Source organism: Macaca fascicularis, chromosome 13, assembly GCF_037993035.2.
Source record: "Macaca fascicularis isolate 582-1 chromosome 13, T2T-MFA8v1.1".
NCBI lineage: Eukaryota > Metazoa > Chordata > Mammalia > Primates > Cercopithecidae > Macaca > Macaca fascicularis.
In genome coordinates this window covers 53,381,688-53,398,046 of record NC_088387.1, presented here as the reverse complement: position 1 = coordinate 53,398,046, position 16,359 = coordinate 53,381,688, and the positions used below count along the sequence as shown (strand labels likewise).

The 16,359-nt window shown below is 35.4% G+C and overlaps 1 protein-coding gene across 3 annotated transcripts in view; it reads left to right on the top strand.

Moving 5' to 3' along the window:
• APLF (aprataxin and PNKP like factor) overlaps positions 1-16,359 on the top strand; it is a 96,236-nt gene that overhangs the window by 70,902 nt on the left and 8,975 nt on the right. For 2 of the 3 annotated variants that reach the window (XM_074011631.1, XM_005575701.4), the window contains one exon: positions 15,574-15,620. The exons of the other annotated variant lie outside the window; for it this stretch is intronic. In XM_074011631.1, coding sequence (XP_073867732.1) covers positions 15,574-15,620 — 47 coding nt within the window. The remainder of the gene's footprint in view (positions 1-15,573; positions 15,621-16,359) is intronic. 3 annotated transcript variants of the gene reach the window in all.

Genomic DNA, 16,359 nt, shown 5'->3' with positions numbered 1-16,359 from the left:
GGGTTCATCAGCTATCAGTTCTAAAAATTGTGAAAGTTGCCTGGTCCTTTGAATATTATTTCCCTCTTAGTCTCTAAAATGTTTTTACCTGAAAGTCTACTTTGATATTTATTAATGTTTGAGAATTGCTGTAATATCTATTATAATTATCATTATTGATTTATAATTTAATTCCATGTGGTTATATGGCAAACACTTTGGAAATTAAATCTTTGGAAATTTATTGAGATTTGTTTTTGCCCAGCATATGGGTGACTTTTATTGAACATATGGTGTGCACTTACATGTGTATTCTCTAGTTGCTGGAATGGAAGTAAGGTTTTATAAATGTCAATTTGGTAAAATGGTTATAGTGTTTTCAGATTTTTTAATATATTTGCTAGTTGATTTTTTTTCCCGTGGTTGTTCTGCTAGTTACTGAGAAAGGAATATTAAAACCTTCACTATGATTGTAGGTTTGTCTATTTCTCTGCTTAATTCTGTCTGTTTTTCTTAGTACTCCAGCTGTAAATTTGTCCTCAGTGAAAAAGCCATAAAAGTGGGAAATTTACTCAGAGCTGTATCTTTCTTCCACATGTTGACTCTCCAGTTTCTGCTTGCTTTTGGTAGCTATCCACTGCCTTCCGATTATTGTTTTTAATATTTTTTCCAGAGTGTAATTGTTACCTGTCAGAGTGTTGGTCCAATACAATCTACTCTGTCATTATTGAAAGTGGAATTCTTGTTTTGTCTAATATAATATAACTACCCAAAGTTATGTGGTTAGTGTTTGTGTAATGTCTTTTTTAATCCTTTTAGTTTCAACTTGTGTTCTTATATTTAAAACATGTCTTTTATAAAGAGCATATAGTTGGTTCACTGGTGTTTATTTTTAATCGAGTCTAATAGTCTCTGCCTTTTAGGTGGAGTATAGAGTCCATTTACATTTTCTTTTTTTTGAGATGGAGTTTTACTCTGTTGTCTTGGCTGGAGTGCATTGGCACAGTCTTGGCTCTCTGCAATCTCTGCCTTCCAGGTTCAGGCAATTCTCCTGCCTTAGCCTCCCGAGTAACTGGGATTATAGGCACTCACCACCACGCCCGGCTAATTTTTGTATATTTAGTAGACATGAGAGTTCACTGTGTTGGCCAGGCTGGTCTCGAACTTCTGATCTCAAGTGATCTGCCCACCTCAGCCTCCCAAAGTGCTGGAATTACATGCGTGAGCCACCACACCAACCCCATTTACATTTAATACTATTAGTGATATATTTTAATTTTTACTTTTTTGTATTTGTTTTCTATTTATCCTACATATTCTTTGTTTTTTATTCTCCTCTTTTTGACTTATTTTGGATTAAGTGTTTTTCATTCTATTTTTTTCTCCTCTGTTAACTTTTCAGTAGCCACACTTTATTTCCATAGGCATCTGTGACTTATTACAATCTACCTTACTGTTGGTGCTTTTACCATTTCCCAAACCGTGCAGGAACCTTACATCACTTTAATTTCATTTACTTCCTCTTTTGTCTTTTTAAATCATTGTTATCATGTAGTTATACCTTTGTGTATTAACTCACAAGACTTTGTAATTATTGTTTTAAAATTGTTTTAAGCATCAACATTCCCCTTATTTACATATTTATTATTTTGAGTGCCCTTTATTTCTTCCTAAACATTTATCCTTTCATCTGGGATCCTTTTCTTTTAATTTTAAAAACTTCTTTGGGGTTTTTTTTTTTTTTTTTTTTTTTTAATTTTTGAGATGGAGTCTTGCTCTGTGCCCAGGCTAGAGTGCAGTAGCGTGATCTCTGCTCTCTGCAAGCTCCGCCTCCCAGGTTCATGCCATTCTCCTACCTCAGCCTCCTGAGTAGCTGGGACTACAGGCGCCTGCCACCACGCCTGGCTAATTTTTTGTATTTTTAATAGAGACAGGGTTTCACTGTGTTAGTCAGGATGGTCTTGATCTCCTGACCTCGTGATCCACCCACCTCAGCCTCCCAAAGTGGGTTTTTCTTATAGCGAAGATCTACTAAAAAGAAATTCTTTACATTTTTGTGTGTCTGAAAGTGTTCTTATTTTAAATTTTTAAAGGCTCTTTTCACTAGGTATGTAATTCTAGCTTAGCATACTTTTTCTTTTATCATTTGTGTCATGCCATGGACTCTTGCATCCATAGTTTCTCTTGAAACTCAGTTGTCTATCTTATTATTGCCATTATATTTTTAAATCAATGTGCCTCTTCTTTCACCACTCTTAAGATTTTTATCTTTGCCTTTAGATTTTAACAGTTTAACTAACATGTGCCTAGGTATATTTTTCTTTGTATTCATCCTATTTGGGGGTTCACTGAGCTTTTTTGCAAGTTAATGCCTTTTATTAGTTTGAGGAGACTGCTTGGCTATTATCTTATCAGATATTGTGTCTATTTTATCTTTTCTCTCTTTCTTGTACTCCAATTAAACATATATTAAACCCTTTGACCATGTCCCACGTATTTCTTCTAGTCTGCTGTTAAACCCATTCATGGAGTTCCTAGTTTCAGATACTGTATGTTCCAGTTCTAGGATATTTATTTAATTCTTCTTCCTCTTCCTCTTCCTCTCCCTCTCCCTCTCCCTCTCCCTCTCCCTCTCCCTCTCCCTCTCCTTCTCCTTCTCCTTCTTCTCCTTCTTCTCCTTCTTCTCCTTCTTCTTCTTCTTCTTCGCCAGTTCTAATTTTGGTGAAACTATCCATCTTTTAATTCATTTTCCCCAATTTTCTACTCTTTTTTTAAAAAACATATTAATCTTAGTTGTTTTAAAGTTCTTATTTGTGAACCAACATTTCTGGTTCTGCTTTTTTTTTTTTTTTTCCCTTGATTGTTGGGTCATATTTTTCTGCCTCTTTGTGTCTAGCAACCCTTTATTGCAATTCTAACATTTTTTAATAAAAAGAACTATAGGTACCCTAGATGTTATCTTCCATTAGTAAGGATACCACCTCTACTTGGCAGGTAGGGGCTAGTCATCTCTGTCCAGTCGGAAATTTAGACAGATAGTAGCTAGTTTGGAGTTTTATTAAAACTCAGTACACTTTTGTTTTACTTCTGCTTGTTTGGCAGGGCTTTCCCAACTTTCATGTGACAAGCAAGTCTCTGTATCCCTAGCTATAAAACTTTACCTGATTTCAAACTATACTCTAAGGCCATAGTCACCAAAACAGCATGGTACTGGCATAAAGATAGGCACATAGACCAATGGAACAGAATAAAGAACCCAGAAATAAACCCCTATTACTTACAGCCAACTGATCTTCGATAAAGCAAACAAAAACATGAAGTGTGGAAAGGATACCCTATTCAACAAATGGTGCAGGAATAATTGGCAAGCCACATGTAGGAAAATGAAACTGGATCCTCATCTCTCACATTATACAAAAATCAACTCAAGGTGGATCAAGGACTTAAATCTAAGACCTGAAACTATAAAAATTATAGAAGATAACATTGGAAAACCCCTTCTAGACATTGGCCTAGGCAAGGATTTCATGACCAAGAACCTAAAAGCAAGCACAATAAAAACAAAGATAAATAGCTGGGACTTAATTAAACTAAAGAGCTTTTACACAGCAAAAGCAACAGTCTGCAGAGTAAACAGACAACCCACAGAGTGGGAGAAAATCTTCACAATTTGTACATGTGACAAAGGACTAATATCCAGAATCTACAATGAACTCAAACAGATTAGCAAGAAAAAACAAACAATCCTATCAAAAAGTAGGCTAAGGACATGAATAGACAATTATCAAAAGAGGATATATAAATGGCCAACAAACATATGAAAAAAATGCTCAATATCACTAATGATTAGGGAAATGCTAATCAAAATGCTAGTGATCAGGGAAATGCTAATCAAAACCACAATGCAATACCACCTTACTCCTGCAAGAATGGCCATAATGAAAAAATGAAAAAATAATAGATGTTGGTGTGGATGTGGTGAAGAGAGAACACTTCTACACTGCTGGTAGGAATGTAAACTAGTACAACCACTATGGAAAACAGTGTGGAGATTCCTTAAACAACTAAAATTAGAACTATCATTTGATCCAGCAATCCCACTACTGGGTATCTACCCAGAGGAAATGAAGTCATCATATGAAAAAGATACTTGCACATGCATGTTTATAGCAGCACAATTTGCAATGGCAAAAATGTGGAACCAACCCAAATGCCCATCAATAAATGAGTGGAAAAAGAAACTGTGAGATATATCTGCATATATATGTGTGTGTGTGTGTGTGTGTGTGTGTGTGTGTGTGTGTGTGTGTATGATGGAATACGACTCCACCATAAAAAGGAATGAATTAATGGCACTTGCAGTGACCTGGATGAGATTGGAGACTATTATTCTAAGTGAAGTATCTCAGGAACTGAAAACCAAACATGTTATGTCTCACTTGTATGTGGGAGCTAGGCTATGAGGATGCAAAGGCATAAGAAAGAAAGACACAATGGGCTTTGGGAACTCGGGGAGAAAGTGGGAAGGGTGTGAGGGATAAAAGACCACAAATTAGGTGCAGTGTATACTGCTCGGGTGATGGGTGCACCAAAATCTCACAAATCACCGGTAAAGAACCTACTCATGTAGCCAAATACCACCTGTTCCCCAATAACCTATGGAAATAAAAAAATTTAATAAAAAAGAAGATCTTGCCTGTCAACTAATTTATTCTTTTTGTGCTGTCCACTGCTGTTTATCAAAGACTGACTCAATTTAATGGATGTCATTAGTTTAAGGCACTTGTCTGAATTAGAACATTGGATACTTAATGTCCAGTGATTGCTGTTCCTACCTCTGACTCATTCAGTTCCTCTGATGAATAATAGGATTTTATGCAGTGCGTATTCCTGTTCTTACTTGTTGAAGAAAGCACTTATCTTAGAATATAAACAGATATGAATGGAGTCTATTTTCAGCCAACTTGGTGTAAGAATGTAAAGTCACACTCGTGTACATTGCCTTGGATTACAAAACCTTAGGCTGCCATGTGTCATGCAGATGAAAATGTCGGTGTCTTGATGTCTTTCAGAAGCTAGTGTCATTTTTAAAATTATAATGTTTTCTGAGAGGGAAGGCCTTAGGAGGTGTGTCAGTTATCTACTGTAAGTGCTCTCAGTGTAATATTGAATCTGCAACATGGCCTGTGTATGTGAAAGAACACAATGTTTTACCACAAGCACAATATCATTTTCTCAAGACATATAGGTGATAGTGAGTAAATTAATAATTTTTTATTTGCTGATCCTGGTATGATCTAAAATTTTTTACTAGTTCCTCTTCTGTTTTTGAAAAGTGTTCCAAGTCGTCATAAGGTTATCTTAATTGACAGAAAGTACAATCTGTCCTTGGTGTCTGCAGGGGATTGGTTCCAGGACCCCAGGGCATACCAAAATCTGGGGATGCTCAAGTCCCTTATGTACAATAGTATAGTATTTGCATATATCCTACACACATCCTTCCATGCACTTTAAATCATCTCTAGATTCCTTAAAATACCTAATAAAATGTAAATACTATGTAAATCGTTATTGTACTATACTGTTTAGGGAATGATGACAAGAAACAAAAGTCTATACATGTCGAGTAAGGATGCAATCATTGTAGGCCTAACTACATTTTCAATCTGCAGTTGGTTGAATCTGCAGATGCTGAATCCCGCTATGAGGGCTGACTGTATCTGTAGATGTACACTTCAAGCTGCAAGATAATGATTTTTAGAGACCTCTTAACAAAAAATAAGAATGTGTGTTGTTTATTATAAATCCAGATTCTATTTCATGAAGCAAAAATAGATCTTCATAAGGAGACCTCTAGTTGTCAGGTAGTTAAGATTTTCAGAATCAGTCGTGGGATGCTATCAATCTATTTGTAGTTAAGAATAGTCAAAGTTGGCTGGGCATGGTGACTCATGCCTGTAATCCCAGCACTGTGGGAGGCCGAGGCGGGCAAATCACCTGAGGTCAGGAGTTCAAGACCAGCCTGTCCAACATGGTGAAACCCCGTCTCTACTAAAAATTAATTGATGTGGTGATGCACACCTGTAGTCCCAGCTACTCAGGAGGCTGAGGCAGGAGAATCACTTGAACCCAGGAGGTGGAGGTTACAGGGAGCTGAGATCACACCACTGTACTCCAACTTGGGTGACAGAATGAGACTCCATCTGAAAAAAAAAAAAAAAAAAGAATAGTCAAAGTTGACAGCACCTTAATCCATTTTTATAGGTTCTGCATATATAGAAAGTAACTTATCATTTGCCATGCTTACAGTTCTTTAATTGTGTATAAGAATATGATCTTGGAAAAAAAGTATCTTAAATATTAATCACTTGCTACACAGTTTTATATATGACTTGGCTATAATTTTTTTAAACTTCATTTAGAAATAACAGTAACAACATCAATTATATTCATGTAGGCTTGACAAAATTTACTGGAATGTCTTCTGTGGTTTTGTTTTTCTTTTTCATTTATTTTAATGTGCATTCATTTTCATAATAATAAATTTGTTCTTTGTTATATTTACTGTTAATTACACATAGATAAAAATTTTCAGAGTTCTTTTGGCATACATAGTAAATTGTAGTGATTATCAGGTAACAAATGAGTACTTTTTACTATTTTATGCTGGTTTACTTGATTTTTATTTAATAAAGACCGTATTTAAACATTTTCCTTTTTCTTCTGAATTTTGAGACCTAGATATGTGATAATAATGGGATTTATGGTTTTGCTTTGGGTTTTAAAATACATACTGAATTTCAAAAATGCAATATAAACTAGTTTGTTTTGATGGGACAAAAATATAGTATGTTCATGTCTTCAATGGGTAAATATTGAGCATCTAAAGTGTTCTAGTCACTGATCTAGGAGCTGATGTAAAACAGTTCTTTTTTTTTTTCTCTTCAGCTTTTATTTTGAGTTCTGGGGTACATGTGCAGGATGCACAGCTTTGTTACATAGGTAAACATTTACCACGATGGGTTGCTGCACAGATCAACCCGTCACCTAGGTATTAAGCACAGCATCCATTAGCTATTCTTCCTGATGCTCTCCCTCCGCCTATGCCCCCACCACCCACCACCCACCACCCACCACCGACGGGACCCAGTGTGTGTTGTTCCACCCAGTGTGTCCATGCGTTCTCATTGTTCAGCTCCCACTTGTGAGTGAGAACATATGGTGTTTGGCTTTCAAACAGTTCTTTAGGTTCATTTACAATCATGGTGTTAAGTTAGCAAATCTTTGGAAGTAAATACAACTAAAAACTATTACTCTGTTGTTGCTACCACTGTCTAGTTAATCTTTAGGTACTCCTTTATGACAAAGTGATAAAGTGTTTTTAAATTAGCAGACTTAGGTTCTAGTTATGGTTATGCTAATTCTGTAGCATGACTTTGCATCAGCTAGTTGATTTTCCTGGGTTTCAGTTTCTTGTGAAAACATGAAAAATACAGAGGTAGATTGCTTGTGCTCTGGGGGGTCTTCAATTCACTATGGAGAAATCTAGAGCAGAGAGCAGTAGCTTCATATTCATAAAGTCAGCTCAGTTATGTGCGTGGCTACCCTTCCTTAGCCTTCTTTTCTGTCTCCTCTTTTTCTTCCGTACTTGTAAATACTACAGAGCCACAGGGCTCAGTTCTCAGATGTCTTCCTTTCTGTTCTTATTTCTTAGGTGAGCTAATTCAATTTAATGGTTCAGATTCATATGTTTAAATGCCTCCACTTTCTATAATAGGTAGATCAAACTTACCACCTCTAAGTCAGAACTCTTGATTTTTATCATGAAAACAACTCTTTTGCAAGTGTTCTTTACCTCTGTAAATGACTCCACCATTCACATAGTACTCAGGTGCTTCAGCAAGAAGCACCTTTGACTCTTCTCTTTCCTTCACATCACTCATTCAATCTATCAGCAGCCCTTGCCATTTTAACCTTTGAAATATAATAGGAGCCTGCTCATTTCTTAGGTCTCTACCTTCACCCTCTACCACCCCAGTCATAACCACCATCCTCTCTTGCCTGGAATACTGCAGTAGTTTCCCAACATCCCTGTTTTCTCTTTTGTCCTCATGTAGTTCATTCTCCTCATAGCAACCGGAGCAATTCTTTAAAGATAAGTTGTTTCATGTTATCTTCTTACTCATAACTTTCCAGTGGCTTCCTATAACAAACTTTATCATGGCTTACAAGTTCTCTGACTTCATTTCCTACTATTTTCCTTTTTACTCATTCCCCTTGAAGTGTATCAGTCTTCATTATGTTTTTGTGTTTTACTCAATATCCTAGCTTGTTTTCACATCAGGGCCTTAACAAATGTAAGGACATTTGCTATTTCCTCTTCCTGAAGTGTTCTTCCTTCAGATATGTATGTGATATACTTCCTCAGAAATGCCGTCTCTGACCTCTCTACCTATACGTTCAGTCACTCTCTATGTCCCTCTCTTTATTTTTCTTCATAGCAATCACTTCCTGAAATTATAAATACATATTTGTTTCCTGTCTTATCCACCAGCATATAAACCCCGTGAAAGCAGAGACTCTCTGCTTGTTTACTACTAACTGAGTCTCTGGAACCTAGAACAGCGCTTGGCATATAGTAGGTATTCAGTGAATTTTTATTGTTAGAGTGAAATGGATGGCAATAGGACTGTTTTATTTATTTCTGTTTAAACATTGTTTGTAGGAGCATCATCAGGCAATATTAGAAAGGGCCAAATTTTCCATTGGTTCATTATAATTACAAGGATTTATAACTTTGTCATAATGTAAAAATTTATAAACCACTATGTCCTTACAGTATTTAAATATGCTGTTATCTAAATTTTTGTTACTTAGGCACCTACATCATTAAAATCAGAATAATGTTTTTGAAAATACATATTTTAAAATATAACAGCTCACAAAAATCTGATGTGGTTATGGTTGTATAGCTTTATGTTTAGATCTCAAACTGTTAATAATTAACAACAATGAAAAAAACAAAAAGGACTTTGAGACAGACTGAATTACAGAAAATGCCATTTGAGAAAAAGGTTGATGTAAATCTTTTATGAATGAGCTCTGATTAAGTAATCCCCTTCATTGTTAGGAAAAAGATCTTGTGGAATTTGGCATTGCCTTTGAAAGTTCAAATGCTCATATTTCCCTGAAGAGCTGTACAGAGTTGCCATTTAGCTTTGACTTAGGGTTACATGCAAAAGGTATTTTGCCTTGTTATGAAATAACTGACTTTTGAAAATGGAATATGCATAGACGGATGTTAGAAAATATTATATAAATGTGTGAGATATGACAGGGAAAATATTCAACAGGAATTTTATATATTATTGAAGGAAAAATTCAGCTATTCAATATTAATTGACAGTGATTTTTACTAGCACATAGGATTTCTAGCCGTTGTTGGATATCTTAAACTAAAATTGATTTTTATGTCTATCTGAATAACTGATATCTCTAAAATGCTTAATAGCATACAGATTTTTATACACACTACTTTAACCCTTGGAAAAATCTTATTTGAGGTAGACAGTGTTATCCCTCCTTTTCAGATGAGGAAAGAGAGTTGGTTCAAAGGAGTTGCCCTAACTTGTACAACAATAAATTGTAGAATTTGAATTAGGCTCAGCTCTTCTGATCCTAAAATCTGAGCTCCTTCCACAACAAAATGCTGGTGATCCAAAGTTTAAATTGCCAGATGAGAACAGGCCCAAGACACTGGGGCATCTATGTCTTCAGCATTCGTGAAGGACTCCTGGTGTTTCTGGTTGACCTGAGTGATTGATTGACTAGAGCTAAGTGTCTTACAATGCTGAGCAGTCTGTATCTCAGGAATCTGATTGCAATAGAGTCAGATTAATATGAGTGTCATATTTTCATTGTTTCCTGAGGAAGTAATATGCAGTGTTAATGGCAGGAAGTTCTGACATATTTTAGTCTTGGGTTTGTGTAACACGATTCAATGAGTACTTTGATTGTTAACTTTATAGGTGTGAGTGCAGAGAAATTTCAGCACATTGACAGTATATTTAACCTAATGAGAATAGCCATTCTCTGGAATATATCCCACAGAAAAACTGTTTTTCAAAGGGTAGCTTTCTGAAAATCATTAAAATCTATAGATTAGGGTTTACTAAAAATAAAAAATTATAAGTGTTAGCATTAACTCGAGAAAGTTTTAGTCCAGAAATTATTAGAAACTGTTTTTTGTACTCCAACCAATGAGCGTTTTAAACTTCTGGTTTGTGTTGCAAATGATGGAATCCATGTAAGTGTCCATCAGTGGATGAAGGGGTAAAAAAAAATGTGGTATATATATACAATGGAATATAATTCAGCCTTTAAAAAGATGGAAATGATATCGTTTGTGATAAGGTAGATGAACCTAGAGAACATTATGTTAAGTGAAATATGCCAGGCACAGAAAGGCAAATACCACATGGTATCACTTATATGTAGAATCTAAGAACTTCCCACGCATAGAAGAGGAATGGTGGTTACTATAGGCTGGGAGGAGGGGTGGGTTGGAGAGGTATTGGTCAAAGGATATAAAACTCATTTTGAAAACTCATGTGTAAGATTATTTTAAAACATTTTTTGAAGGAAAAAGGTTGATTATATTCTAGTAGATGGATTGATCTGTGAAAACTATAATTGAAAACCAGCTGGAGAGACGTACATTTGTAGGTGCTATAAAAGACATTAAAAAGTTTAAGAAAAATCTCATGCCCTCCAGCTGCTCATTTGACAGATGATAGAGATAATGCATACATGTACAAGTGTGTGTTTGTGTGTGTGCTGAAAATTTAGATGACAGGACAAGAAATGGCATGGTAGGTACGAAGTGGTAAACATAGACAATACATTCTGGAGCTATTTCCCAGTGATTACCAAAGTTACTTTCATGAAGGAGACACGATTTGAACTTAGGTAGTAGTACAGTCAGAATATACTTGGCAAAAAGAGCTATGAACAAGTTCCTAAAAATGATGGGGAAAAAATCACAAAGTACTCCCCTAGAGTAGAAACAAAAGATTGAGCTGCTAGTAAAGGTTGGCACTGAGATTATGAAGGACCTTGAAGGAAAAGATAATTTAAGAAATTTAACTTTCAGAAGACTCAATTTATCATTTCCATTTTTATGTAAACTAAACATATCTAAAATTTGTTTTTGAGTGTGTGATTTTGTGTGTGATAAACTATCTTTTCTGTTTGGGCTCATTTTCTTATTAAAGCCCATCTATTCTGTGAGTTGTATTTATCATCAAAGAGAATAAATACCCCAACAGCAAATTTTTGAGCCTGTCATAGATATTCTTTTCCTTCAGTTTCGGTGAAATAGCTGGCAACGTTTTATTGATACTATTTCTTTTGCTTTAGGTTGGAAGTTCATTGTCCAGTTGAAAAACACCAACTCAGCTAGTTTCTTTGGTCTGCATTATAGTCTTTTACCTGTCTTTTTATGAAAAGAGCAAGTTCTAGGAAAAGATGGAAGATTCTCAAAGAAGCAATTTTCCCCTTCTAAGGCAAATGAAAACCTGTACATGTACCTGAAAATTTTTTCCTATTTTTAAAATATAAAATTTCACATTACATTTTCTGCTCTTCCTGTTTGGAATGACTAAATGTAACACTTCTTTCATAGTTTTTTGTTCACTTATTCTGAAATGGCTTGCCTTTTCCTAAGTAGTGTGTGAGGTTGGCAGATGTAGATGGTGCATACGAGTGCAACTGTAAATGTTTTCCAAGGTAATAGAGAATGAGGAACTACCTTCTGAAACTTTAAGTTGAACCCCAGTCCCCCACTTTGTGATACTCTGTCTTCACTCTCTCTTTTTAAAAAGTTACTCTCCTTTTTAATCTTTCTAGCCTGACAACTGATATCAGCAGTTGTTTAATTGGTATTTGGTGCTTAAACCATAGTTGAGTCTCTAACTCCTTAGGTTTCATTACTGTACTTTATTTAAAAAGCCTGACATTTAGTTACTTGCGCAATTCTAAAGCAGCTTTTGAAGTAGCAAACAATTAAGACTATATTTAACTTTTCAGTTATCCTACTTAACTGTTAAGGGCAAAGCAGGAAAAGACAACTGCTTGGTACCTGAAGCAAACATTTAAAAGAAGGAGGAAAAGCCTTACTCTGAAATGATTGTAGATAGATAATAACAGTAAGGCAGCCATATATAATGTTAACACTTGAAAAATCTTGATGAAGTTTTGATGAATTTCAGTGTACTAGTCTTGGTTGCTTTTTAAAGTAGGTATGACATTTTTTCAAAATAACATGTTACTGGAAATAATCTCAAATGACTAGTAACCATTTTTTCTAAAGTAAAGATGAAAAATATCTTTGGTATTAATGTTTCCCATTTTTATCTTTCTCCATTCCTGATGCCCAGCATTAATTATACTTTAATAAAGACTGGATTTAATTAAGTCAGTGGCCTGCACCAGCATGGTCAGTGTAGGAAAGATCTTCCCACAAATCATCACCATAGCTTTGTTCATTTGCAGCTGTCTTCACAACTAAGTTGTCCAGCTTAATTTTTTCAAGTTTAAATTTCTTTTTCATCAAAAGGTCAAATTTGGGTTAATTATGCTAAACACACAATCTTGTATAGAATCTTTTTTCCACTTTTCAAAACTGTGGAATTAGGACCTTAATTAACTGTGGAGTTACACTTTTGCACTGTGTTTAATGCTCGCATTGTAGGAAAAGTTACCAGAAAGAAGAGAGATTAGGAATGAGTGTCACACTGACACAAGGCCTGGCATGTAATAAGTATTCTGTAACTGTTTCTTGAACTAATAATGAAGGCATCAAAGGCTGACATTATTTACCACCTACCAAGCCCTTAGATTAAAGACCATTGTGCATTATCTCATGAATCCTCACAACAGCTTCATGTGAGTATGGGTTCTGTTGTTATCCCCCTTTTACAAATGGGAAAACTGAAGCTCAGACAGCATGCACGAAGGTGGCTGAGTTAGGATTCTAATGGGGTCTTTCTGACTATAGTCACTAACCTCACACTTTCAATCATAGCATTTCTACCTATAGAATGTTTTACTTCGTTTGAGAGTCACTTCATAAGAAAGAGGGTGTTTAGTTGTTGGTTTGGGGAGCATTAATTGTAATTAATCTTGGCTGAGAAGAGAGGATCTCCCTTTTCTTGGTTTTTGAATTGAAACTGTTGTCCAATATGATAGCCACTAGCCACATGTGGCTATTTACATTTAAATATGAATTAACTAAATACAATTTAAAATTCATTTTCTCAGCTTTATTACCCATATTTCAAGTGTTCAGCAGTCACATACAGTTAGTGGCTTTATTGGACAACACAGAGCAATTTCCCTCATCACAAAAAGTTCTCTGTTGGATAGCATTACAGAGGCTCCAGGGTTATCAGTTGAAACTCTTCAAAGTAATACTACTTAAAACCTATCTTGGAAAATAGATTTCATGATTATTACAGCTCTCAAAAGCAGTACCACTGTATATTTCTTGGGTTTTATAAATTAATTTAAATTTGTATATTTGTAATTACTTCCTAATACCCAACAACTTATGATGGAGGGACAGGAAATTAGGATGGGCTGAGTGGCCCATACCTGCAGTCCCAGCTGTGCGCAAGAGGCTGAGGTGGGAGGATCACCTGAGCTCCGGAGTTTGAGGCTGCCGTGAGCTATGATTGTGCCCTGCAGTCTAGCCTGGGTAACAGAGTGAGACCTGTCTCTAAGATAGATGGATGGATGGATGGATGGATAGATAGATAGACAGACAGACAGACAAAGGAAGTTAATATTTGGAGCAAATATAATAGGCAGTGCTGGAAACAAGACACATATTTTTCAAGCAGATGGTTCTATGGTGTTAGAAATTATTTTACTTTGTTTACTAATATCACAATAGTGTCGAAGGCACAGAGGAAATACAATATTTTTAAAGTATAATTTTTATTATGAAATATTTTAAACACACTATACTTTTTTAAATGGTGAAAAAGAGCAGTTGGATAAATTTTTTTACAATAGACTCATAAAGGAATTTATAAGTGGGACATTTAATCACCTGATTATTTCAGAGATATTTTAAGAATGTAATCCACAATTTTGCCTGGACGTCTGTCTTAATATGGTCATCACCCAAGTTGGAAAGCACAAACCCTGGGCATGAACTTCATCTCCTTAGGCTCACATTGCTCATCGGTCACCTGGAGGAGGCAGAGTATCTGCTCTGAGATCATTCCTAGGACATATTTACATCCTATGACTCAGACTAGGTTCAGGGCTAGAGATCCACTTCCTGAGACTGGCCATTTTTCTCCATTGCAGTAGATGTGGAATTACAGGGTTGAATGGGAGGATTTATAGAAAAATTTAAAGTCATATTTTACCTGTTATATAATTTTTTTAAAAATTGCCTTACTTGTCCTATGAAAAGATTTAAAAAATGAAGAACAAATGTTATTTCGCCTGAGAAAGGGAAGATTTAAGGCTTAACTTAGTTCCTGTGCCCTAAAAGATATATTATAAGGAATATTTCCTATCTTCACAGAAGGTGTTATTATTATTCAGTGAAAAAAATGCTTGTTTAATGTCTGCCTTGCTCCTGCCCCCAGACTCTGTCTCCTTAGGGGCAAGAATGTGTATCTGGTTAAATATTTTATCCTCAGTGCCTGCTTAGAGCCAGAATATAGTGAAACATTCAGCCAATATTTGCTGAATGAACAAATGAACATTTGTCATGTAAAAATAATAACTCCTGACACAGGTATATTTGAAAGTTGTCACCTCAGCACATATCTGTTGTTAGTGTACCCCAGCTCTGCTTCGTCAGTTCCCTAAGAAAGGGGTACCAGACAGTTTGGTCATGATGAACCAGTTGCCTTGGATTTTACTGCTGGGACATTTGGAGAATGTCTTGTACATGTAGGGTACCCAAACATTTGTTTAACAAAATAATAGAAGGGGCCATAAGTATGTGTAATCAAAAATAGATCTTCAAACACTAATTTTTGTTTGACTTCAGAGTATGTTATCTGAATTTATCAACAAAATTAACTTTTGTGTTTTTTTCATAACAAGTGATTGGTGTTCTTTTGAAAGAATACTGCTTTCTTTAGATTCCAGAAGAGCCTTAGAAATTTTTAATACTGTATGCTGTGTGCACATACATACTTATATACATGTTTGATATTTGTGTCATGAGTTTTGGATTCTATTTTATATTTTAATATATGTGATACATGACAGTTTAGAAATATGATATATTTTGGAAATACATATTTTGTCTTTTCCATCTTTCTAGAGTATAAGTTCTTGAGGTAAGAACTTTGTCTTCTTCATCACTCTATCTTTGCATCTAGAAATGTGCCTGGCGTGGAGTAGGCACACAGGAAATATTGTAATTAAACAACAAATGCTTTTTCATAAGAGGTCTATTGGATCCTAAGTTTGTTTGTAAGTTAGTCAGTGTTCTAGTTTAGTGTAAATAGTCATCAATTTTTAGTAATTGGAAGACTAGCTCTTATTTTTGCATTCTTCTTTCAGGAAGAATCCTCAGCACAAGATAGAATATAGACATAGTACACTTCCAGGTAAGTAATTTTACTTCAGGAAATTCAAAATGAAACCTTTAAGTGATTCTCCTATTAAACCTAGATAGTTTCCAGTTATTATGAAAATATTTTAAAATCTCTGCTTCTGTGAATTTGTTGAATTGCTGATTTTAATGATTTTTCTTAAAAAAAAAAAAAACGAACAGAAAAAACAACTGCAACCCTTTTATATAGCAAATGCTTTCCCCATTGTCCACAATATATATTTACCTTGTATCTCTTAGGATTCTTTTGTTTGCAAGTACCTGAAAACAAAATCTTAAACTGGCCTAAATGATAATTGACTTCTATAACTAAAACATCCAGAGCTAGGGCTGGATTTATATAAGCTATATTGCTTTGGCTCATTAATAATGTCAATAGTGTCCCCCAGGACCCAAATGTTTTCCTTCATTCTGTCTTTAGAGGGGTCATTATCATCCTAAGGCTGGCTCCTCTTCCAGTGAGGGACTTTATGTATCCTTATTCAGCTGGGACGATAATCACCTGTAAAGAGCATAAACAACTTTGACCCTCATGATTCCAGGGAAAAATCAGAAAATTGACTTTTTATTACTGGATTAGATCACATTCTTAACCTTGATCCAATCACCATGGCCACTGATTAGTTTGTGCCACTCCTGAAACCAGAGTGGAGTCACTTTCATCAGAACCACAGCCATCTCCAATAAAAGCTAGAGCTTTGAGGAAAGGAGGAGGGGGGAGAGACACCAGAGAA